Below are 26,571 nucleotides of genomic sequence, written 5' to 3'. Positions count from 1 at the left end.
GAGACCAGCAGATGCCTCCATGTGCCTTGCCATGTGTCAGAGGAACCAAGGATCACCGACACCCAGCCCCAAATGCCACAGTCTTTGGGGAGAAATCATTGCCTTGATGATGCCTTGATTTAGATATTTTTCCAGCCTCAAAACCGTAAGCAAATAAATTCCCATTGTTTAACCCAACCCATTTCATTGCATTTGCTTAAGCAGCCTAAGAAACAAAACCCTAGTGATTGAGCTTAATTTCATGCCATTTCCTCTGCAGAGCTGCACTATTCTTTCCCATCTCAACAATTTTGAGGCAATCAAAATAGAGTTTCTCCCCCTCCTTATTTTTCCTTGTGTGGAACATGGAAAAAGTCAGTTCAATAGAATTAGACCCTGTGTTTTGACTCTCACAGCAGAGGCCTATCACTTTTACAACCTAAAGGTCATAATTTTGAGGAATAAAATTTTTTTTTGAAGAGCAGTCCCAAAAGCTCACTAAACCATGGCATTTGGATTCAACAGATGGAGAAACTCATGTTTAGTCCATATTTCTAAACTCTGTACCTGATTTTGAGCCAACAGACTTAAATTGACTTCTAACATTGGTATACCTTCTAAGTGAACCTAAGCAGAATCTACCAGCTCCACATCCCTCTCCCCCCCAGTTTCACATGGGAAATCACAAAGCCACACTGAAAAGGGGGGGCCACGGTTTGATATTGTCCAGAGAATGTCTCTTGGCTTCAGAAGGCTGCCACTTCCCGCACTTCCAGCCCTCGGCTGTGGTCCACTCGAAGTAAGTGAATTCCTCTGTTGAAACTTGCACACAATAAGGAGATGGTGTCGCCAACAGCCAGGGAAGTCAGAGGCCCTGATCCATCCAGAGACAAGGTGAAAAGGCAGGCTGGGGGAGGAAAGGGGAATAAGCAGTTTAGGCCAAGAATGCAGTTTCATGAAACACGATATCTTGGTGAGAAATTAAAGAAATAAGCCCTGTGCTATACGCTTCTACCTCACAAGAGGGAGGAGCAGCAAGCTTCAGAGGAAAGCACACCGGCAGGAAAGTCAGAACTTGAGTTAAGCTGGCACATGGACCAGACAGGACATAGGCCATTTAGAAGTAGGTTCAGACAATTGGGGCCTTACCTGTGAAAGGCCTGTTCAAATGTTGCCCTTAGCTACCTGCCCAGAGAACAAAGCAGAGGCAGGGGCCAGAGAAAAACAGATACAGATACCGAGTCTTCAACTGTTGGCTTCCTGTCTTACTTCCAAAGTGGGGAATCTGGTGGGCAGTTTTCAGGGCTTCCAGCTGGTCCAGTCTCCCTGCATCTGCATGTCAGAAGCCACTTTTCTAAGGACTACAGGAGCACACCTAGGGGGCAGGGCATCTGTGCCTCTGGGTTGGCTCAGCACTTTCAGGCCCTATTGTCTTTGACCTCAAGTGATGATCATCAACTCCACCCACCCCCACCCTCCATCTCTTACACCAGCTCTGCTCCCTCCTAAAGGCATACCCAGGGGGCTGGAAGAGGCAACTCCAGATGAGGATCAGCAGAGCTGTCCTTCCAGCGGAGGTCTGGCTTGCTTGTGCCAGAACTGTTTGCAGAGTGCAAACAACTAGACTGATCCCATGTCTCTCCTCTGAGGGCTATCTCCCACTGCTTGGGGCTGGGTTTCTAGAGGATTGGTGTGGGAGAAACTTTGGAGTTCTCTGGCAGAACTCAGTGTCCACAAGAAAGTTGCTTGGGGGCAGAGGGGTCCTGGTAAACCCGCTTTCCAGGGGAGGGGAGAGCCCCATTTCAAAGCATTTGTTGGATTTTTGTGGTGTAAATACTCTCACCTTAGCCAGATTTCCAGCAACTAACAGTTTAATGGGCAGTTTGCCAAATTCCTGAATATTTCACAATTGGCCGGTAGGAGAGGGCTCCAGTACACCACTGCATTGAGGACTAAGAGCTGTGTTCCACACAACCTCTCTTTTCTCCATCTTTTTGAAGTACTATGACCTTACTGCCATCTTAAACCTTAGCTACAGAGTCAAAAGAGGTGAGAGTCCTTCTGAAACTACCCTTACTCCACCTAAGGCTGAGGCTCTCATTTTAGTCCTTGAAAAATGAATTCAGAAGTGGCAATTCTTGCCCCCTTTTCCAGACATTTTGAGCATCAGAATTAAAATCTGCTGAAGAACTTCAGATAGAAAGAATAAGAGCCAAATATATTTGAGCTCTGAGAAATGAGTTTATATAACATGGTACCAAGAGGATAAGGGTGTTGGCTTCTAGCCAGGGGTTGAACAAGTTTCTGGCATCTTGGTGTCATCACTTAACCACGAGAGGACTGTAGAGCAGCAGGACATGGGTGGCTTTGGATATGCTGAGCAATGGAAAGAGAGTTTTAAGGAAGCCTTTAGGCCTTCATGCATCTTCTGACACATGACAGCAGGCCCCTTACCTCCAGTATCTTGGTTCCAAATCTTCACCTTGCAGTCATGTGATGAGGTACCAATTAAAGGCATCAAAGCCCAGGCTCTTGGTAGGAAGACACAGGATGCAACTGTCTGGAAATGCCCCTTATACTCACATATTCTGTTCTGTGTCTGCCTTAGGTCCCACAGCTGCAAAGTAATGACATGGACCAGCTCATACATACACATTTCTCTAGCTTCACGCAGGCTTCATTTTCATTAATATCCATTTGTCTACCCTCCCATGATTTACACACTCCTTCCACTCACCTACTCATCTAGCCACCCCTTATCTTTAACCATCCCACCCATAAACCCAACCATTAATTCATCAAGTGATTATTTTAAGCTTCAACTCTGCCCCCAACCCTGGTTAAGGATGTGCCAGAAGGATTATTGCTTCCCTCATGGTTAAGAAAGCAAAAGCTTCATGTCCTACAGCATGAAGAGACAGTATAGGGTTGCCTGCTTTCCACGACAGCTCAAGAGCTGCTTTATACCAGCGTCTTGGTATCTATGGAGTCCTGTGGGGGACCTCATGGTTAGTAGTACCTTCTCATGAGTGCATACAGGTGCAGACATTCTGATTTAATGCCTAGATATTGAGTTTTGATACATGAAGGCTACTGTTTACAACAAGGGAGGTCCCACAGGTCCCACAAGACAATCCCACAAATCCTACTCTTGTTGATATGGATCAGACAGCACCTGGAGAATAAAGATCAAGAACACAAGCAAACTGAATTGTGCCCCAAAAATAATGAAGTCACTGGAAACTATGTCATCTGTTGGGGATTGAATCACGACCCCCACAAAAGTAATATTTCATCTCGATTCTTCAATTCTTCATCCTGTGTATGTAAACCTATTTGTAAATAGGAACTTTGAAGGTGTTATTAGTTAAGGTATGGCCCAACTGAATCAGGTTGGACTTTCATCTGGACTACTGGAGTCCTTTACACGAAGAGTAAAAGACAGAGAGAAAAGCCACATGCGGAAGCAAGAAGCTGGAAGTCAATGGAACCCAGAAGAAAGGAGAAGATTCCCCATGTGCACTGCCATGTGAAAGAAAAGCCAAGGAACCCCAAAGATTGCCAACAGTCAAAAGATATCAACCCCAGGAGGAAGCAAGCCTTCTAGCCCCTGAAACGGTAAGCCAATAAACTCCTGTTGTTTTGCCAATCCATTGCATGGTATTTGTTTTAGCAGCTAGGAAACTAAAACATCATCCATGAAATAGATGTAGGAACTGGAAATGCTTAGCTTGGAGAAGAGAAGCTATATCAACAGCCTGGGATTCAACTCCCTGACGTACCATTTATTATGGGTATGGTCTTAGGCAAGAAATTTCAACTTGCTGTGCTTCTATTTCCTCACCTGTAAAATGGGAATTATAATAGCAGCAACATTGTAGAATGTTTTTAAGAATTAAATAAGGTAATGCATGTAATGTGTTTAGCCTAAAGCAAGACATATATTAAATATTCAATAAATGGGAGCTGTAATTATCCCTATTTGGATATAGATAACCTTTCTAACAGATATTCTACAATTAGGAATCCAAGGTACTTTGGAGAAGCAAGGCAATCTATTCCAAAATAAACCCCAAGGAAAGTACATGGGTAAGGGATGAAGTGGATCCTAGATCAGCACTGGAGCTCCAAAGTTCCTACAAGCTTGAACTTCCTTTACTGGAAGCACTTGTACAGTGGGAATACATTTGGCTCTTCAAATCACCCTCTCCCCATTTCTAAGCTCTGCTGGGAGTAGAGGCACCAGCAGGTTTCCGAGTTTAGCTCTTCCCAATCTGAACTCTCATCTCATCCCTCTTTTCTCTCACCATTTCAGAAAGACCTAGGCTAATGGATGGTTCCCTACAAGAAGCATATCTTGAATGCAAAGATATGCTGTGTTTATCTGTGTAGCCCAGCTATGGGTACAGGGCCAGAGTAAGTAACCTGCTCATCAGCAACCAGATACCTGACCACACACAGTATCTTACCGTGGCTTCACAGCCTTCCCCTCCAAAGCCACTGCTGCAGGAGATGAACTTGTGTCCATCCTCACTAACCGCACAGTAGGTCTGAATGTGCTGCTTTGTAGGAAACATATGAGCTACCTGCAGACCACGAGCGTCCCATAATCTGAAAGAAATTACAGAAGGAAATGAGTTTGTAGTAAATGTGTCTGAAATACACCTGTAATAGCCCACTAAGATAAAAGTCTTGGCTCTCTGCTGCCTGGGCCAGTCAGGACTGACTGCTAAAAACAGCTGCATGAACCAGATTAATCTCTGAGACCCCAAGGCCAGCCGGAAGTAACCAAATTGAATGGCAACAGAGCTCTTTCTATTTTGAGATTTAGTTCACAGGAATTTAGACCAAGTATCTTAATTGTACAAATTAGTTTGCTAATTTTGTCCTTTGGAATGCTGCTTGCAAAAGACAAGAGTGGATTTCTGTGCCTGTGATTTAAAAGAAAGAAAACAAAAAAGATACGCAAGATTCATCAATACAGAATCAGATACAAAGAATTACAGGCCTTGGCCAACCTTGGACACAGGGCCCACTGGAGAGTGTTTTGTTTTACCACTAAGTCTCAATTTTACCCATTGTCTCTTTTCTACCTGTCTCTAAGTAGATTCTTTTCTAAGATCCAAAGCTCCTATTCTTGCTCTCTAGTCAAAGAACTGCTTACTTCATTTGACTGCCCTCCTGCTGATTCTGACCCTGCTTCCCCAGGGAGGGCTTCACCTAAGAGCTGGGTGACTGGGAATGTCAGGAGCTAAGCAGGGGTGGTAAGTAGTCAGGGTGGGGAGGAGCAGGTGACTGATCCCGAGGTTAATTTGAACATGTTTACACATCAGGGGCTGGCAGAACTGGGTGCTTCAACCCACCAAGAATAAGGGCTTTTTCTTGAACCATAAAGGCCCCAGCACCAGAGAGGGGAGGGGACAGTGGCGCTGGGAAGGTCACTGCAATGTGGAGAAGCAGAGTGAGAATGGAGGCAACATAGCATGGGAGCCACAAACCTTCACCAGAAACACTTTCCCTGCTGCTCGGTAAGCCCACCTGATGGTTTTATCTTCAGAGGTCTGTAGTATATATGGTTCTCTGGGGACCCAGCACAGATGAGTGACCTGGAAGAAGCAAACCTTTCAAAACTTCTCCTTACCAAGTCATTCCTGTGCTGTAATTCCTGTAAATGGTGATGAATATCATGTCTACACCTCTTCTCAAGGATGATGAACTAGTAAATTTTAGAGGGACTTTATGCTATGCAGATACCCAACAGTCATGTTCTCCCTGTATCTCCTAGGCTATCAATAGCCATAGTAGCAGCTGGAACAGTTGTGAGTGCCAAGATGCATGCAGGCACCCTTAGAAGGTCTGAACCCCAGCTACGTGGTAGAGAACCTCTGGCCCAGTGGAGCTCAGGAGAACAGCACCTATTCTGAGGTAGAAACCACTGAAAAACTAGTCCAAGCCCTCACAGGGTTCTGGAAGCGCTTTCTTGGTTCTCTTTAATCCCTGCTGCCCCCTGCTGGGCAGGGCATGAAACCGTTTTTAAAAACAATCAAAGGTGAGGGTTTCTCTTTTCTTCCAGCAACCTCCACAACTATGGAGGGCACAGGGCAAGCACATTGGGCACTGACAGTTGTCTTCAAAATTAGAAAAGACTTTGACAACCCCTAAAGGAATACCTACTGTGTGTCGGACATTATGTTAGGTGTTTTATATACATTATCTCACTTCATCCTTTCAAGACCCTTATCAGGTGATAGAATTATTCCCATTTTATAAGTGATACTCAGGATGTAAGAGCTTAAGTAACTTTCTTGTGGTAAAACAGCTAATAAGTGATGGACCCATGTTTATATACCAGTCTGCTATCAAAAAATGACTGGTCTTCACAAACAGACTACATATACATAAAAGCAGAAGGCAACTCTTATGTCTCTGCATGATGTTACATGTATAGAACATACAACAAGCATAAGCTGTGAGCTCCTGGAGGACAGGGACTGTGTCTTGGTCACTAACCCTGCTTCCTAGCACAGTGTCTAGCCCACAGGAGAAATGCAGACTATATTTTGAAGGAATACATGAAAAAAAAAAAGGCCCTTTTAAAATCAAATATGAACCAACAGAATTGTTCTCTGGAGCAGAAGAGAGAGATTATCTGATCCAATAACCCTGAGAGGTCAGGGTCCCACAGAGAGTTAGGGGTGAGCAGGAATCAGAAATGCCTCAAATGCCTGGCCGTGGTCTCCTGATCCCTCTCCCGGCCCTTTTCCCCGACCCTGCGCTCCCTTCTGCTGCCCTGCCCTGCCCTGTATCAAGTTTGAGTTCATACCAGGTTCCTGGAGAGAGAAGCTCTCTCCACACACTGTCCGGTCCCCACGTCCCACAGGAGCAGGCTGTTGTCCCGAGAGCCAGTGCACAGCTGTGATGAGTCTTTGGAAACAATGGCAAGAAGATGGCCCATGAGATGGGGCCCCAACAGGGCTTTTCAGAAAGTACAAAGGTGTCTGGAGGACATGGGCCCGTCCTTACCTGGGCTCACAGCCAAGCCAGTGACCACCATGGCATGGCCGGAGAACTGCTGCCGCGGCTGTGAGGAGCCACACAAGTCCCACATCATCACCATCCTGTCCCGAGAGGCGCTGAAGAACTGGTTCGATTTGTGCACGCAGGCTACCTGCTCAGGGCAAAACCCAAGGAAATGGCTCTATTACTAGTCTGAACGCACTTTTAGAACAGGAAAAAGATGGATTGCCAGATTCCCTCCTACACGCGCATTTTAAAAGAGTAATACCTAAATTTGAAATCAGTGAATGGAAAGCATAAAAGCTAGCAGGCAATTCAATTTCCCCCTCTCAGCGTTGTGCTACCCAGCCTCTTTATGGAGCAGAATCCCTCCCCACTCTTCAAGGCAGGGTTAAAAATTCACTTCCTCCATAAAACCTCCTGAAGTCACCCTACCTCCACTGGACTCTATCCCCTCTTTGGTCTCCTACGGAACTTCCTGTTTGTCTGACTGCCGCCTCCTCACTCCCCCTCCCCGAACTTTATCATTACCACATCCAAAATAGGCACGGTGTAAAAAGCCCTCTCACATACTTAATTCTCTTAGGTTGAAATGTTATTTATTTTACTTTGCTTTTAAAGAGATATTATTATTTTTATTTTCAATCACAAAAAGATCCACTTATTTCTCCTTTACCAAGGGCTTCCAACAGGAATAGAAGCTGGGTCTTTTGATCTACCAAGATGATAAGGTTTTTGTCCCTTTGACCAATTACTATAGAGAATATTTTACCAATTTCCTAATATTGAACCATTTGTGCATTCCTAGAATAAAGCTTAGTAATGGTGTGCTATTCTTTTAGCAAAAAGTCAGATTCTATTTGCTAATATTTCATTTAGGATTTTTGTAACAATCTTGTAGTAGATTACAACTAGTGTGCCCATTATGCATTTTCCCACTTAGGAACAAAATCTCTGTATCATTGGGTATGGTAATGTGCTCAACCATAAAATTGGATTTTCTAGCCCCTTGAAGACAGAGGTGACCAGGAAGATATAAGCAGAAGTGGGACTTCTGGGAAACTCTTTATAAGGAGCTGGTGGGCACAACCTTTTGCTCTTGCCCCGTCTTTCTTCACACTGCCTTAAGGCCAGATATGATCACCGGAGCTGCAGCAGCCACCTTTTCAAGCAGTGAACTTGAAGAAGGAAACTGAACACTAGTGATGGCAGACAAGAAAGACAGAAGGGGCTTGTCTTCCTCGTGACCACGGAGCCACCACACCAACTTTCTACTACTTGTTTAAGCCACTGTTATTTGGGGTTTCTATTATATAATGACATATCGAATTCCTAATACTTAATACAGATCATTTTCATTATATGCTTTGCCAAATATTTCCATTAATGTTATAACAGCTTTCTAGAAAGAACTGAGTTCTCCCTTTTGTCTGTACTATGGAACAGTTTAAACTGTATCAGAACTATCACGTTTTGCAAATTTGAAAGAATTTCCTTTGAAATCACCAGGGGCTAATATTCTTATGCTAGGTGATTCTGGTGTACTCTTGACCAATTTAAAGTGAGTCTCTGTCCCATTTAGTGCTTTTTGCCTTGAATACAACTTTGTTCCAAATTAATATAACAACTTCTGCTTTCCATTTGCATTTGCCTAATATGTCGTTGTTTGCCTTTTCATTTTCAATCTTTTGCTTTGCATTACATATGCTTTTAAACAGAGTTTAGTTGGATTTTGTTTTTCACCCAGCCTAACAATACCTTTATTTAATGAGTTTATCCAGCTTACATTTATTGCTATTATAGATATGTGTTGTCTTGTTTCTTTCATCTTATTTTCTATTTTTTAAATACTTTATGTTTTCATTGTCTTCTTTTATGTAAGATGTTTACATTGGTTTTTAGATTTTTTTCCTTTCCCTACCTTTACAAATTTTTTACTTTAAAACATATAAACTAAGTTCTTCTAATTGTTACCTTTATACATGTATTAATGTCCTTAAACCTATACTCTCAACTTATCAACTTCAGGGAAAAATAAACACAATATATGTACAGACTTTTCCTGTATAGCAAATGAAAAAAAAAATTAGCACAATTATATTACTTCTGTCTCCTCTCTCAAAGACTTGGAGAGATGTGCATTTGAGGTGTCCTCTCTTGTCTGGATGAAAATGCAATGCATCTGGCAGTTACTTACCATATTCTGTACCATGGGATGGCGGCTGATGCCTAGTTTCATCAGAGATGGAGTTTGTGTCTTAATTTTTGGTTCATTTAGGTTGGTTTCAGAGAGGGAGTTATACAATTGACATTCTCCATCATTTTTGCTGGAAGTTCACTCTATTCTAAAATACTGTTTAATAAATTAATTTTTGTTTAACGTCTATTGGCTTTTTTAAAAACTTCCCCAATTAGACCAAAAGATCCCTGAGCATAGGGATTTTGTCATTTTTCTAGCTATAGTAAGCTCACAGTAACTACCTTCAATACATGTTCCTATGAAATTAGGATAGGTCAGAGAGTGTTGTTCCCAACTGTTCTCTATTTACCACCTGAGCCATTATGAGCTTAATAATAGAAGAAAAATTGGGTGCCATATAATTGTATAAACAGCAAATAAGTGAACAATTTGTTCTTCTTTTCGTGGAGTACGGCTTCACAACATCAAAGGAAGCCTCTGCATTTTTCCTTAAGACACTCAATGGCTCTTGATATGTACAGCTATTAGATATTCCTTTATTCAGTTCCAAATCCCCTCCAAAATAAAAATCATTTGTCAGTTACCTTAGTGATTTCATGTTCATGTCCTCTGAACCTTTTCACCACATTTCCAGTTTTCCAATTATAGGCCACAACTGTCTGCAGAGCATCATTAGAACATTTTAGGTTAATTCACTCAATTTTAGTTTAACTGAAACAAACCTTTACTTAATTTCCCCCCTTAATTTATCCTTTGTAACCAACTCCCATTCTGTTAAGGGACTAGCTTCAAACATTAAGAGTTTTATTGTTCTGTCCCTCCTCACTTTCCCCTATCTGACTTTCTCTTCTTTGTTCTGGATCATTCTTCTCCCCCCAAGACTCTGGGCCACTCCTCTAACGCTACCTGATGGGTTTGGGATAATATTTCCCAAATGGAATTAATTCAGGTTGAGGTTCTGGTTGTAGATGCTGAAGGAGAATTCTACATGGGATTAGCAATACTAGCAAGTCCCTAATTGCATTGTTGATTTTTTTTAATATTACAAACAAACAAACACCTCACCCAAAATCCCATCCCATCAGCCAGAGACAATCACTGTTAACATTTTCAATTTCTTTCTAGCCTTTCTCCAGACATATACTTTTTTTCTTATTTATCTTTTAAAACGTGGTCACATATATATAACATAAAATTTGCCACTGTAACCACTTTCAAGCTTACAATTCAGTGGTATTAATTACATTCACAAGGTTGTGCTACTGTCACCACCATCTTTTACCAAAACCTTTTCATCAGAGAAACTGTACCTATTAAGAAGAAACTCCCCCTTCCCCATCCACCTATGCTGGAAACCTATACTCTACTTTCTGGCTCTATGAATTTTCATATTGTAGTTGTTTCATAGAAGTGAGATCATACCATATCTGTCCTTTTGTGTCTGGTTTATTTCACTCAACATGATGTCTTCAAGGTTCCTCCATGTTGTCACATGTATCATTCTTTTTATGACAGAATAACATGCCATTTATGTATATACCACATTTTGTTTATCCATACATCCGTTGATGGACACTTGGGTTGCTTTCACCTGTTAGCTGCTGTGAACTCTGCTGCACAGATATCCGTCCAAGTCCCTGCTTTCAATTCTTTTGGGTATATACCTACGAGTGGGAATGCCAGGTCATATGGTAATTCTATACTTAACTTTCTGAGGAACCACCAAATTGTTTTCCACAGCGGCTAAACTATTTTACATGACTACCAACAATGCACAAGGGTTCCTAGTTCTCTACATCCTTGCCAGCACATTTCATTATGGTTTTGATTTGCATTTCCCTAATGACAAACAATGTTGAGCATCTTTTCATGTGCTTATTGGTCATTTGTATATCTTCTTTGGAGAAATGTCCTTTGTCCACTTGTAAATTGGGTTGTCTTTTTGTTGTTGAGTTGTAGGGATTCTTTATATATACTGAATATTAAACCCTTATCAGATGTATGGTTTCCAAATATTATATCCCATTCTGTAGACTGTCTTTCAACTTTCTTGATAATGTTCTTTGATGCACAAAAGTTTTAAATTTTTGATGCAGTCCAATTTATCCATTTTTTTTTTCTTTTGTGCTCATGCTTTTGGTGTAGTATAAGAATTCATTGCCTAATACAAAGTCCTGAAGATGTTACTCTGTTTTCTTCTAGGAATTTTATGTCTTTAGTTCTTATATTTAGGTCTTTGACCCATTTTAGTTAATTTTTGTTTATGGTGTAAGGTGGAGGTCCAATTTCCCCATCACCATTTCTTAAAAGACTATTTTCCCCCACTGAGTGGATTTGACACCCTTGTCAAAAATTAATTAGCCATCGATGTAAGGGTTGATTTCTGAACTCTCAACTCCATTCCACTAGTCTCATGTCTATCCTTGGGTCAATACCACACTATGTCAATTACTGTAGTTTTATAATACATTTTAAAATCAGGAAGTATGAGTCTTCCAACTTTATCCTTCCTTTTCAAGATGGTTTTGGGTATTCAGACCCCCTTGCCCTTCCATATGAATGTGATGATCAGCTTTTCCATTTCTGCAAAGAAGGCTGTTGGAGTTTTTATTAGGATTGTACTGAATCTGTCAATCACTTTGAGTAGTGTTGACATCTTAACAATATTAAGTCTGCCAATTCATGAATACAGGATGTATTTCCATTTATAAGATCTTCTTTAATTTCTTCAGCAATGCTTTAAGTTTTCCATGTAAGTCTTTTATATCCTTGGTTAAATTTATTCCTAGACATTTTATTCTTTTAGTTGCTCCAAGTATATACTTTTGTTCAAAATTGAGATATCCATTTTTTTCACTTAATATTTTATTGTAAGCATTTCTTTCCTCAAAATGGGATTTTAACAGCATTGCTCTGGCCATTCTCTATAGTTCATTGCTAGAGAGTAAGGAACATGTATCATAGTGGAGCTAATGACTCTTAGCACTTTACCTTGCTAAATCCCAGCTTCCTAATTTGCAAAATGGAGAAGATAATCCCTGTCCTATCTACTCCCCATAGCTGTGAATGAGGATCATACAAAAGAATTCATATTTCTAAGCTAATATAGATTTTAGGACAAAAACACTGCCAATTAAACTATGACGCCATACTTTATTACTGATTTTTAGATGTATCCTGATTTCAGAGGTGGTAAAATGTAAAAAGATGTACATATTATAATCAACGAAATACATTATGCAAATGGAATTTGAAGATTCTAAAAGGCTATTGAAACTGAGAGGCATTATTAGCATTAACTACTGCAAAAATAATCAGCAATTTTGCTACCAGAATCCTAGATATAAGTACCATGATAGATCCAAAATGAGGATGAGAAAGCAACCAGATTCAAAGTGTCAATGGGAAGAAGGACAAAAATACAGAAGGGAGGTGTCTTAGTTTGTCTGGCTGCTATAACAAAAACTACACAATGGACTGGCTTAAACAACAGGAATTTATTGGCTCATGGTTTTGAGGCTAAAAGAAGGCCCAAGTCAAGATACTGGCAAGACTTGTTTTCTTTCTGAAGACAGTAACATTCTGGTGCTGGCTGCCAGCAATCCCTGGGGTTCCTTGGTTTATATTTCTGCCTCCTGTCATAGGGCAATGTCTTCTTTCTTGCTGCTGTGACTTCCAGGTGCTCTTTATAAAACCTCTAGTAATCCAAATTAAAGCCCACCCTGTTTTAGTCAACCACACCCTAAATAAAAATAATATCTTCAAAAGGTCCTATTTACAATGGATTTACACCCACAGGGACACAGATTAAGATTAAGAACATGTCTATGTTGGGGTACATGATTCAGTCAATCATAGCAGGAATTACAACCCATGTGAATGTAGAGATTTTAGCAAAATGGTGGCATAAAAGAAGAGACTATGAGGCGCCTTTCATTGACAAGTAGCTCCTAGGGCTGTGTGTAGGTATAAAAATGGATTGGCCAGAATAATAAAATAATAATACTTACCATTTATAAAAAGCACTTGGGTGGTCTGACACAGTGCTAATGATCTTACCCATGTTCTTGCTTTTAATCCTCACAACCTCCTTGTGAAATTGGGATTATTATCCTCATTTAACAGACAAAGAGACTGAAGCCCCCCAAAATCAAATCAAAAGACTTGCCCAAAGTAATATAAAGTGGGAGAGAAGGGATTTAAAAAATCTTTCTAACTCCAAAAGTTATATTCTTCCACACTGCTGCCAGAAATGCAAAACCTGGACTTCTGTTCAACATATCTTTTCCCCCCACCGTGATGTTCGTTCCCTGGGAAGCACTGTAAACACCCCACCTTATCTTTTCCTCCAGAGACACACAGGTCTGAGTTCAGAGCAGCAACAGCAGAGACGGTATCCATGTGGGCTGGGCTATACTCTTGAAAGGCTCTAGTTTGAATCTTCTCCTCTGTAACTCCATCAGGCCTGCTAAAGAGAGAAAGGCAAAGGAGAAACCCAATGTTAATATTAGGCGGACTGGACAGCTGAGCAAGAGGAAGAGGAGCGTGGGCTAAGGTGGCAAATTCAGGCCAGGCTAGGGAGAGAAAGGAGACCCAGTGACATGATCAGAATTGCTTTTATCTCCTCTGAAAACACTTGAAATGACTGAATGATTAGAATCTGAAGCAGGGGAATCCTGAAGCCAAGAAACCAGTAGGCTTTGCTCACACTAGAGATTATTCCCAAAGATGTGTGAGCTCAGATGCTAGTTAACAAGTGGACTGTTTCTTACCTAACAGAAAACAGACAAAACTGACTTCTCAGGGAAGGGTCATTAACATGGGTTCTGGGCCTGCCCTTTCTTTAGCCGAGAGTTGTAATAGGGCATGATAAGGCTCGGGATCCCAGGGTAGGATTGCTGTACTTGTATCTGTAAGTGCTGTGTCTGAGTTTGCTTTGCAGCTTCCCCATCACGGCACAGAACCCACAGGAGACCTTCTGAGGAGGAGCTCGTTTCAGTTGGCACCCAAGCAGCAGCATCCCTTGTGGTTGCTACAGTTGTGTTCCCTGATTGGTAAAAAGGAGAAAGCATAATGTTAATTTTCTTAGGCTCCATGATTAGGTTATGTTAAAATTAAATCCTTAAAAAATAGACTAATTAGTTGTATGTACTTGCTGTTCCTCACTTTTAGCCTAGGATTGTACCTGCCAATAAGGCATTTGTAGATAAACAAAAACAAAAACAAAACTAATCTAAAAATACTAAGAGCATGTGTGCCAGTTTGAAAGTATTATGTCCCCCCAAATGCCATTATCTTTGATGTAATCTTGTGTGGGCAGACATTATTGGTGTTGATTAGATTTGCATGGAAATGCACCCCACCCAACTGTAGGTGATAACTCTGATGTGATGCTTCCATGGAGGCATGGCCCCACCCATTCAAGGTGGGCCTTGATCAGTGGAGCCATATAAATGAGCTGACAGGCAGAAGGAACTCAGTGCAGCTGTGAGTGATGTTTTGAAGAGGAGCTACAGACAAGAGGGACACTTTGAAGAAAGCACAGGAGCTGCAGAAAGTTTGAAGATGGCTGTTGAAAGCACTCTTGCTCTGGAGAAGCTGAGAGAGGACAAATACCCCCACTGCAACTAAGAGTGGCATTTTTGAGGAACTGCAGCCTAGAGAGGAACGTCCTGGGAGAAAGCCATTTTGAAACCAGAACTTGGAGCAGACGCCAGCCACATGCCTTCCCAGCTAACAGAGGTTTTCTGGACACCATTGGCCATCCTCCAGTGAAGGTACCCTATTGTTGATGTGTTACCTTGGACACTTTATGGCCTTAATACTGTAACTGTGTAACCAAATAAAGCCCTTTCATAAAAGCCAATCCATCTCTGGTGTTTTGCATTCTGGCAGCATTAGCAAACTAGAATAGCATGTAATTAGGAATGATAAATAATTTAAACTAGGAAAATTTCTTGAAAAAGAGCCTGAGTTATTTTAAAAAGTTATAATCTCCCTAGCTTGATGGTTGTTTTTAAATAATTTCATTTTGGCAGGTCTCTAAATCAGTGTACCAGGATTGTGAAGTTTTTAATTAGAAGGAGATGCGAGAGATGATAACACGAAATGAGACAATATAGTTAATGACCTACACCAGCAGTTCTCAAAGTGTCATCTGAAGACTGCTGGCGTTTCCTGAGACATTACATAACTACGTGAGGCCAGGTTTCTTTCTTATACTTCAACCCAAACAACATATTGCAACATACTCAATGCAGAAGCAGATAGAGTCCAACTGTCTTCTATTTAAGTCAGACAGTAATAAGATTTGCAAAAATATATAACAATTCCACTCTTCCCAATTACATTTTTTTGTTTTTAAATATGTATTTATTTTTTATAAAAGTGTTATTTATGTTGACATGCAGAAGGTTTACTACTGTTATTTTAAATGGAATCAATAAGCAAATACTTTTTAAATTTCTCAGTTTTAATAACAGTAGGAAGTGGGAAAGCAGGAATTTGAACCCAATTATAATCTACATAAACAGAAGCTTTTTGGGTCCTTAAATATTGTTTTAACTTTTGATTTTGAAATAATTTCAAACCTACATGCAGTCGCAAAAATAATACAAGATTCATACAAAGAACTCCAACATTCTTCGTACACAGATAGCTAGATCCACTAGGTATCCACAAAGCTTAACATTCTGCCACATTTCCTGTATTATTCTATTTATCAATCTATCTACCTACCTATCTATTTTCTAAACATTTGAGAGTAGGTTGTATACATCATCTTCTTTGGTCACTTAATATTTCCACATACATTTCCTAAGAACAAAGACATTCACTTACATAACCATCATATGTACAGTTATCAAGTTCAAGAAATTCAGCATTGATATCAAGTCTAAAGTCTATATTCCAATTTTTTCATGTATCCCAATAATATCCTTTTGGGCCTTTGCTTTTCTATGATTAGATCCAGTCCAGGATCATGTATTGCATTTAATTATTATTGTATCTTTAGTCACCCTTTTTTTAAAAAGTTGAAACATACATACAACATAAACTTTCCCATCTCAACCACTCCCAAGCACACCATTCAGTGAGATTAATCACACTTACAAACTTCTGCTACCCTCAACAACATCCATTACCAGGACTTTCCCATCACCCCAAACAATGATCCTCAATAATTTTTTTGAGTGAAAAGGGTCCTGAAGCCAAAAAGTTTGAGAAATACTGACCTAGAAATTAAATAATGTTAATAATGTATGACATATATATTAGAAAAAAGAAAATTATCACATGTCTTCTGGGTTTATTTGCATCATTCCCAAAAAATAACAAGGCCAGAAGTAGAGAGAGGGAGAGAGGGAGGGAGGGAGAGAGAGAGAGAGAGAGAGAGAGAGAGAGAGAGAGAGAGAGAGAGAGAGAGAATGAATTATTCATTCCCAGATGCTCATGCATTCACTCATTCAGGAAACACCATCTACATACCTAGTTTGTGCAGGTCCTGTGCTGGTTCCTAGTGACACAGAAAGATAAAAAGAGAAACTGGAAGACGTGGCCAGGGTGGACATGTACTGGGACTGAAGGTGTCTGGCTAGGAATTCATCTCAGTTACTCCAGGTCATATGTCTTCTGCAACTAGCTGTTCCCTGAGACACCAGGGGGTGCTGAGAGAACTTAATGGAGAGGAGGGGGGACCCAGTCCCCATCTCTTCTGGGGTTCTGTTTAGAGGAGTTCTAGGAGATGAGTTTCTTATGTGCATGGCCAGCCTAGTTCTAGGAAGAACTGTTTACAGGAACAACTGCAGACACTACTCACCAAAGAAGTCCCTGTCATTTATACTATGATTCACACTTAAAGGTGGAGTTTTCCAGAAGAATTTCAGCTTACATTTTGAGAAATTGCCAGAATTGAACTCCTAACAAGAACAAGTAACCAGTACAGAAGCACAATGCTGTGGAAAGAACACTGTGCGTGACGTCAGGAGCCCAGTTCTAGCCCTAGCTCTCCCTCTTCTCACCGTGTCCCTCAGCTTCCCATCTATAAAGTCAGGATGCTAGACTACATGATTTTTATCAGACTGTGTACCCCACAAGAAGGACTCTGTCACATTCATATTTGTACCTCACTACTGTGGTGGTACACCAAAAATACCTGTTGTGAGGTAATGAATCTAAGATTTCTTCTAGTTCAGATATTCTAGGATTCTCTATACTAGGCCACAAGTGCTAACAGGAAAAATTCCAGAGTGGTTTTCAAAAAGCTTGGGAAGTTGTGTTGTGCTGTTTGTAGATAGATGGAGGGTGCAGGGTTTCCTATCTGCCAGCCTAACCCATTTTTCAACTAAGGACAGATGCCATCCATAGATCTAGGTCACTGTAAGCTGCAGATGCTATAAATGGATTGGCTCTGCTTAAAACTGAGTGGATTCTTAGCTGGTATCTTCAGAAAGTCACCCTTCTCATCTGAAAAGTATTCATGGAACATTATAAGGAAAAGGTAGCTTTTAGAATTACTTACCCCCAAACCGACAGATCTTAGTGGTGAGCTGCTGTATTCAATGATTTGTAATGATTTATCCTCTGGAAAATAGTTCAGGCAGCCACTGTCTAATCTCTGTAATTAGTGAAAAGACACTTAAATTAATCCCTTCTCTGTCTAAGCACATATTTGCACAGAAAGGAGATTTATAAGGTAAACAAGGACTTTGTTTAATTAAAGAGGTTGTTCTCCCTCACAAAGAAAGAGCTACCTTACAAAATTCTTAAGGTTATAGAACTCTCACATTTCCAACAATTGGGGAAAGTATACCATAATGTTATTTATACGTGTATTTTTAAATATGCAAAATAAGATATATTTAAATGAATCAAATTAAAATACTCTTTTTAATTTGATTCATAATATAGTATGTTCATCAAATATCCTTTTTTCTAAAGCTGACTGCTCACAGTTTTGTGAGAAAAGCAATTTCTCTTGTTTATAATAATACTTTAATAAACATGAATCATATTTTTGAGATGGAAGAGCTTTTCAAAATCATCATTTAGAAACTCTATATTAAAAGATCTGGAGAACGGGGGCACAGACATTATTTGTTCAAAATTATAAGTAGGTAAGTTTCTTGACTTCTATTCTAGAATTTTCATTATACACATCTACAAAGAAGAAACACATCTTCATTGCATTTTAACAATTCTATTTTAAAGATTCAAACAAATCAATTCCACGTATTGATTGACACTGTGACTTTTTGTAAGAATTAAGAGCAGCAAAGAAGAGTCAGTATAACATTTGGTCAATGCACTAGCGCTGGAATTAAACAGAACTGGGTCTGAATTACAGTTCTATTTAGTAGCCAAGTGGCCTTGGGCACGTTGCTGTACCTCTTTAAGTTTCTTATGTAAAATGAGATAATAACTATGTCATTGGGTTTCTATGAAGATTAAACTAGCACTTAATATGTGCCAAGAATTGTTCTAAGTGCTTTATGTTGGTTAACTCATTTAATATATTCAACAATACTCTGAGATAGATACTGTTACTAGAAGAGAAAACTGAGGCATAGAGAAGTTAAATAACTTGCCCAAATTTACACTGCAAATAGGTGGCAGAGGTGAAACTTGAAAACAGGTCATCAGACTCCAGACTCCACTCTTTTGTAGACTACATGATTTTTATCACATGTCTACAAAAGCTGGTGCCTATAAAGCTCTTGGTTCAGCCTGGCAAACTGTTGATAATAAATAATAGCTACTAGTATGATTGCTAGATTCATGGTGACAGCAACACTGCAAGTAGCAGTTTCACCCTTATTACTACTACTCATAATACATATAAAACATAATACCAAAAATTCACAGAGAAGATATACAAATAGATGTAAAAGTCTGGAGGATATTAAACCTAAGCCAATTATTTGCCTTGAACAGAGTGATTTGATCATACTAAGGCTAAGAATTCACTATGTAATAGAGCAAGGCAATTTTAAATCTCAAGAACAAAGTATATGTTCTTGGATAATGTCTACATTGTTTTAATTTAATATGAGTAGACTAAGAAATTAAAATACTATTCAGTTGTCTTCTATTGTATATATTATTAACATGTAATATCCTTGAGAGGATGAATAGTGTGTTGTTCATTTTTATGTCACTGCACTGTGAACACAGCCTGGGAGAACAGATCCAAGGAAAATATCTGTTATATGAATGAATGAATAAACGTAATACCAAAATGGAGAGTCTGCTTGGCAGGAAACTTTTTAAAGACCCAACAACATAAAGGCCCTTTAAAACTGCTCAACAACAAATACTTCATGGAGCAATCACCTTGCCTCGTGCCAGATTTCAGGCCCAGAAAGACTGCAAAGTTCTTGGGAAAGCTTGTCTACTCTAATAGGGCTTTGGATGTCCCTGTTGATCTTAATGGGGCTTAAATCTCCAGACCTAATTCTTGAATCCCATGTCTGCCCCAATCTACTTTCCAAAGGCCTTGAGATACCCAGGGGTCATTCTAAACATAACTTAAATATAACAGAATTGGCTTTTAACCCTCCCAGCGCAGCATTCCTTGATATACACCAGCACACACCGAACATTATTTTCCATGAAGAAATTAGGGCCCAGAGGGTTGTGACTTGCTAAAGGTTACTCAGGGACAGCTGGGTGAATCAGACCTGGGTTCCCTGGACTCCCTGGTCCACTGTTCATGTGAATGCTGATTTCATAGCTCCCTCCCTCTTCCCAAACCTGCCAGGGCAAAAATGCACACATCCACCCTACACTCTGGGAGACCAAGCATCTGAACCAAAGCGCAAAGAGAAACAAAACCAGAGGTAGCAGCACCTGGAAGATAATCTGGTCCATCTCACAGGAGATGGACCACCCTCTAATGGTACAGACAGGGAAAGTGATGGCCAGAAAGTACGAGGGTCTTGGGGAGCCAGTATTAGGCCAGGACTCCCAATATTGCCCTAAGTACAGGGAACAATCTATGTGCAGTTTTTCCTTTTTGGCTCTTCTGATCACAAATGCCCACTCCTCTGCCTGCCCATTATGCATTCAGTCAAAGTTTATTTCTGAGGCTGGAAGAAAGGACGGGTGGATCTCCTAAAAGGGGAACTTAGTGCCACTCAGCCCAAGGTCCGCCCTCAGAATCCCCTCCCCTCTTTGGCCAGTGGGCGGATTGCGTCCTGCAGAGCGCGAGGCCTCTCACCTCCCCGGCCGCGCCCCTTCCTACCCACTTTGTGCTCCACACCCACCCTCGGCGGGCCCGGCCGGAAGCTGAGGCCAGCGTGGACGGCGAGCTGGGGGTCCTTCGCAGCAGCCTGGCTACACAGCCGCCCAACCTCCGCCCCTAGCAACGAGGCGCCCGTCGCTAGGGCGGGAGTCACCGCGAAAAGCTTCCGGATGCCCTCGCCGGCCCCGGAACCGCGGTTCCGCTCTCCTGAGGGCTCCCGGGGTTGAGCCCAGAGCGCCCCGCCCCAGTTTCTTGCTGTAACAATGCGGTGATGAGGTCCGGAGAAGAGCGGGGATGTGCCCAGGGCTACGCAGCCAGGAAAAACCTAGATAATCCAAGGAAAGCCAATACCGCTGTGCCAGCCAAGGAGGAAACGCTTTATAATAAATGTCATGTTTAAATTATTATTCGCCCAGCTAGAGGTGTTGCCTTATATCTTTGGAGTTTACCCTCATTCCACCAGGCGAGCTCTCTCCTTTGGCCACCTCCCCGGTACCCCAATACTCTACTCCTCAGTTCCTTTCATTTTTTAACTTTACAGATCAGCATCGTAACAGAGACCCCTTAGTACTTTCTTGAGTCCCAATGGGAAAGACAGTTCTAGAAGCTGACAGCTACAAGACAAAAGAATTTTTACAGCTGCAGTCACATTACTTCCATACTAATGACAATTCATCTCTGTGATCCCGAGGCATAACACAGGGCTTGGTACACAGTCGGGGCGTGTTGAATGAATAAATGAGTGAATGAATGGCAGGGATCCTAACCAACATTTCTTTTGCTTCCTAGTAGGGGCCTCCTGCAATGCTGAGCTCCCAAAAGAACCACCTTCACTGAAGACATAGAGTTTCTCAAAGTCGGGCTCCCATGGCTGGGGGGTGGGGTGGAGCAAGGGATGGTTGCCTTAAGCAGCGTTATCAGGGCTGGCCATTTGGTCTTCCCAGCCTATTAAATCTTCTTGCACTCATTACCTTATGTGTCAGTGGCCTGTTGTTGGGAGGCTTCCTCTTGGTTCAAGCTGGGGTCTGCCCCCAAGCCAGTTACAACAGTGGTCTTAGTTCAGAACTGAGGACTCTCCCTACAAATGTAATCACTCTTCCTGCATTGCTTTGCCTTCAGCTGTGGAGTTGAGTCACCAGATCCCTGCCTTCAAGTTGCTCCTGCTCTGGGAACGCAGACTGAACTGGGAGATGCCACCATACTTTAGGCTTAAGGCATCTTGGGACTCCCAAACTGGTATCTCTAGCCAGACCTCTCTCTGAGCCAGATCCATATATCCACCCACCTCCTGCCCATCTCTACCCACCTTCCACCCATCTCCACCTGGCTGTCGAAAAGACACCGCATCTTTGACATGACTCACACTGGAAACATCTTCCCCCAAATCTACTTCTCTTTTATCTCTGAGTGCTGAGAGCTATCATTTACCAATCACTCAAGTCAAGGATCTAGCAGTCATTTGCAACTTCTTTCTCATTTCCTGTTAAAAACAATCTCCAAGACCTCTCAATTCTGCCTCTTAAATACCATAAAAAAAACAAAACAAAACAAAAAACAAAACAAAACAAAACAAAAAACCTGACCACTTCTCTCTACCCAGCATCTGGGTTCAGGCCAACATCATTCCATGGTATGATGGGTTAAAAATGGCCACAAATTATTTGCAGCAATTTCCATCAGGGCTGCCTTGTAAAACTTGTTTTGACCAACAGAATGCGGTGAAAGTGACATTGTGTGACTTCTAAGTTCTGGCTTCAAAAATTCCTCCAGTTTCCTGCTCATCCTGTTGGAACACTGCCACCATTGGAAGGAAGCCCTGGCTAGCCTTTTTGAGACACCTGGTCCATCCGATAGCTGATGCTAAATGCCAGACATCTGAATTTAACTACATTAGACTATCCAGCCCTAGGTGAGCCATCAGATGACTGCAAATACATGAGTGACCATCAGAAGAACAACCCTGCTGAGATCAGCCCAATTTGCCAAACCACAGAATTGTGAGCGAATAACAGTTGTCATTTTAAGCCACTACGTTTTGGGGTGATTAGTTAGATGCAATAGATAACTGATAGACAAAGTAAAGTCCAAGTTCCTTCCTGAGGCCTACAAGGCCCAGTACACCTCTTTAGCCTCACCTTCACCTCTGCCACCCACACCATATGCTTCAATGGTCTAAAGTACCTGCAGCTTGCTAGCTCATTGTACTAGCTGTCACCTTTGGATCCTTGTATATGTTGTTCCCTCTGCCCAAAGCATCTCTCCTACATCCTCTCACCCACCTTTGTCAAGCTAACTATTACCCTCAGCTTACAGACCATCTCCCTCTCTTCCTCCAAGTCTCTTCTGGACTAGGTTAGCTGCCTTCCTCTGTGCTTCCAAAGCTCCTGGACTTCCCCAACATAGCATAATGTTTTCTTTACTTGTCTGTTTCACTTGACTGTGAGCTCCATGAGGGCAGTCTGAGTCTTATTTACACTGGTATTGCTAACTCAGTGTCTAGCACAGCCTCTGTGCAATAGAACTTCCTGCTATGATGGAATGTTCTACATCTACCCTGTCCAATACAGGGCAGATGAATTTTTAATGTTATTTCATTTTAATTAATTTAACTTTAAGTAGACTCATGTATTAGTGGCTATTGTACTGGATAGCACAGGTCTAGCACATAATAAGTAGATGCTCACTGAGTATTTTAAAATAAAGAAGGAAAAGGGAAGACCGTCATGGGTGGAAATTAGGACAAAAGATAGAATGCTATGTGCATAAACAACAGAATTTCACATACACCCCTCCCCATCCCTATTCCCCTACCACCTCTCCTCCCCTCAGCCAAACACGAGCAGTGCTGTCAACTCTTCCTTATGGAAATGAAATCCTAGTTCTTGGCTTATAATTGCCTGAGTTGGCTGTTCTCTCCTGGGTGTGCCCAGTTGGCTGCTGCCCCTGCTGTGCCATGAGCTGGTCCTGAGGGCCCTCTGGAGAGGAGATCTGGTCTCATCTGGTCTGGTCTGGCCCAAGGAGGAAGGACTGCAGCCTTGAGGCCTGACTTCAAGCCACGGGACCCTTGTGGTCTGTGGTTCTCGGCATCGGCAGGCTGCCAAGTCCCTGTCAAAGGTGACAGACGACGCCGGCCATGCTGTGAAAACGACACGGGAGGGAAAAAAGCCACCACATTGATAGTCTTACTGCTGCTCCTGGAAACTGTGCACCCCCCAGTCAGATGACTTCCAGTTCTGACACCGGAGACAACCGTGGTCTGAAAAGGAATGAGAAATGGGGACAGAGCGGGGCCCCAGGACAGGGCTCCATGGGGGAAGCAGGAAGGCTGGGACTGCAGGTGAGAAGCAGGCCTGTGGGAAAGCAAAGTCCTGGGAGGAAAGGTCATTTCAAAAAGACTTTCCAAAATATTTACTTCCAATAGGGTTTTCTTAAAATAATCATTCATTTTTGTTTTTAAAGGTCAAAAACTAAATGTAAATGGGCCAGTGAAAAAGCAAGTTACAGAACAGGATGTAGAGATATATCCCAATTTTATAAAAATAAATACTCTCCCTCCTATGGCATACAGAATGGGCTAATAAATGTTTTATTATGTGTGTGAGGATTTGTAAATACACTTGTGGCATCATTTGAGAATGTGAATTGTGTGAGGCTCTTTGGCAAGGGAAATGGATAGTTCAGTTCATGGAAAGAAAAGAAAGAAGCTCTGCACTTCCCCAGATATTCTCCTGGCTCCCTTGCTGTCTTTATCCAGGGTGAGGGTCCATTGCCACCCTCTCCTCTGGGTAACTTCCCCAAACCACATTTTCTAGATCCTAGACCAGAATCTCTTTCCCATAATGCAGGAGTCTTTTTATAACTCTTATCACTACTGACATTATATTACATATTTCTTTATTTCATTTGTCTCCGAGAGCAGACTTTGTTCTTCTTGACTATTGCATCCCCAGTGTCTTGAATAGGGTCTGGCACATAGCAGGTGCTCAATAAATTTGTTGAATGACTAAAATGTAACAAAGGTGTCTATTGTCCATTTCTCTGTCCTGGCTCAGGGTGTACTGCCTAGGCAAGCCCTAAAGTTCAAGTACAACCCTCACCCCCACCCCCAAGGTGGCAATAGCTTTCAAAGGTTGTTGACCATGACCCTCAGCATATTCAACTCCCACAGCTCACACATATACATATATCTGTAACCAAAACAACAAAAAACTCTTAATATGAGCAATGCTTTCTTTTCTTCCTCCCTCTCTCCTTCCTTCCCTTCTCTCCTTCCTTTTTTTCCTAGATGCTGGTCTCTATCCTTAGAATTAATTTTATCATCTACTAATGGGTCCTCACTTGTGGTCTGAAAACACTATCTTAGGGCAGTGTTTCTAGAAGCAGAGGATTGGCTCATTTGCATCCTGGTCACCCAAGGACCATTACAAATGCAGATTCCTGGTTCCACCCCAGACTCAGAAAATGAGACTCTTATCTGAGAGTCTGCAAGTTTACAAGCTCCGCCCCTGGGGTGATTCTGAGGCCCTAAAAGCTTGAGAGCCACTGGGTCCCACCTGGAGAAGTGTTATGCAGGGCCTGAGGCAAGGAATGGCTCTCTAGTCCCTGCAGAATGGGACCAATGATCCCAATATTATAAAAAGTAAATCCACTCCCATCTTAGCCTTTGCATGTGCCTGTCCGTCTGCCTGGAACCACTTCCGGGGATATTGCAGCTGCTTTCCAGACGTCATCCTCCCTCCTTGGGTCCCTGACTGCTCCACGGCCACACCCAAGGAAGGGGCCCAGTCCATCCCAAGGACCTTAACCCCTTCTCCTTCTCCCCGCCCCACCCCCTTTTCTCTTCAGCCTTCAGGAAGAGAGCACCTCCTTCTCTTATCTTTTTTACCCTGAGGTTTGAGTTCCACACCCACCCCCCACCTTCCCCTCACCCCTGGCCCTTAGAACTCAAAAAACGTCAAACCACAGTGTGGTATCTAATTACAGAGGCTTCTTTCCACCTGTACTCCAGAAAGAAGGCCAATGCCCCTGAGAGGCCTCCACTCTCCCACTGGGTCGCACTGCAAAGCTTTTTATGCTAAGAACGCTGCACAACCCCTTGTCAAAGAACCTCACACAATTCACATCAATTATAACACAAGTATCACACACTAATGCAAAGAGTTAATAATAGGAAAATCTCTTTGTTTGTGGGGGGTAATACGGGAGCTCTGTGCTTTCTGCATGCTTTTTCTGTAAACCTACAACTACATCAATTAAAAAAATTAAAAAGATGTAGTATAAGCTTGCAGCAGAATATTATTCAGCCATTAAAGGAATGAACTTCTGAGTTCTGATGCTACAACAGGGACAAATCTTGAAAACATGCTAAATGAAATAAGCCAGACATGAATGGACAAATACTGTATGATTCTACTTACATGAAATATCTTCAATAAGCAAATCCATAGAGACAGAGTAAATTAGAGGTTACAAGGACAGGGCCCCCATGAGGAGCTGGGGAAAAATGCAGAAATGTTGGACTTCCCTACCTGGGTTATTACTGATGTTCTCACAAACTTTAAGGACTAACAATTTGGTAGGATGTGCCCTCGATCTTCGGGCTTGCCCTCAAAAAGCTTGTTACTTCAAAGGAGAGCCTAAGCCTACTTAAAAGTGTGCCTAAGAGTCTCCCCCAGAGAGACTCTTTGTTGCTCCTATGTAGTGTCTCTCTCCCCCTCCCCCTCTCTCTTTCTCTCCCTCTTGGGCCATGCAGCAGGTGAACTCACTGCCTTCCCCTCTACGTAGGACATGAATCCCAGGGATGTTTTGGCGAGTGAAAAAGTTTCCGTAATGAATAGAGGTGATGGTTGTACAACAGTGTAAATGTAATCAATGCCACTAAATTGTACATTTAAAAATGGCTAAAACGGCAAAATTTTTTGTTATAACGTACGTTACAATAACATTTTTTAAAGGGTGTTGTGAGGAATAAAATGATAGAATGCCTGTAAAGAGCTCAGCAAAAGCCTCACACTTAGTAAGTGCTCAATAAAGCGTCTTACGGTCACCATTAATAATCTTTGGCATTTGTCAGAAAAACATGGTACAATGCGATTTAACTCAGCAGAGAATTCAAAAGGCCGCAGAGGGCCGA

The 26,571-nt window shown here is 41.8% G+C and overlaps 1 protein-coding gene across 4 annotated transcripts; it reads right to left on the bottom strand.

The window, feature by feature from the left end:
• Positions 1–93: 93 nt before the first annotated feature.
• On the bottom strand, positions 94–20,586 carry WDR31 (WD repeat domain 31). Of its 4 annotated transcripts, XM_037851131.1 has the most exons (12): positions 20,461–20,586; positions 17,718–17,813; positions 16,685–16,712; positions 14,101–14,243; positions 13,532–13,664; positions 9,781–9,855; positions 7,003–7,147; positions 6,803–6,903; positions 5,518–5,585; positions 4,449–4,590; positions 2,434–2,596; positions 94–886 (listed from the first exon to the last, which is right to left on the bottom strand). In XM_037851131.1, exons 4-12 carry the CDS (start codon positions 14,214–14,216, stop codon positions 726–728), a joined length of 1,104 nt encoding a protein of 367 aa, XP_037707059.1. In that variant the 5' UTR covers positions 14,217–14,243; positions 16,685–16,712; positions 17,718–17,813; positions 20,461–20,586; the 3' UTR covers positions 94–725. The 4 variants fall into 4 exon arrangements, with proteins under 4 accessions (XP_037707059.1, XP_037707058.1, XP_037707061.1 ...); XM_037851130.1 differs by lacking the exon at positions 16,685–16,712; XM_037851133.1 differs by lacking the exons at positions 2,434–2,596; positions 16,685–16,712.
• Between the last annotated feature and the right edge of the window lie 5,985 nt (positions 20,587–26,571).

The sequence above is a fragment of the Choloepus didactylus genome, chromosome 10 (assembly GCF_015220235.1).
Source record: "Choloepus didactylus isolate mChoDid1 chromosome 10, mChoDid1.pri, whole genome shotgun sequence".
NCBI lineage: Eukaryota > Metazoa > Chordata > Mammalia > Pilosa > Megalonychidae > Choloepus > Choloepus didactylus.
The sequence above is the reverse complement of the archived record's forward strand: the minus strand, read 5'-3'. Positions and strand labels throughout refer to the sequence as shown.

Excerpts from the sequence above, each read along its gene's own strand:
- WDR31 (XM_037851131.1), bottom strand. The coding sequence starts at position 14,216 with ATGCTGCTGCTTGGGTGCCAACTGAAACGAGCTCCTCCTCAGAAGGTC. Across the intron at positions 6,904-7,002 it reads TGGCTTGGCTGTGAGCCCAG|ACTCATCACAGCTGTGCACT; the intron begins GTAAGGACGGGC and ends TTGTTTCCAAAG. Across the intron at positions 4,591-5,517 it reads TCTGAAGATAAAACCATCAG|ATTATGGGACGCTCGTGGTC; the intron begins GTGGGCTTACCG and ends AATTTCTTTCAG.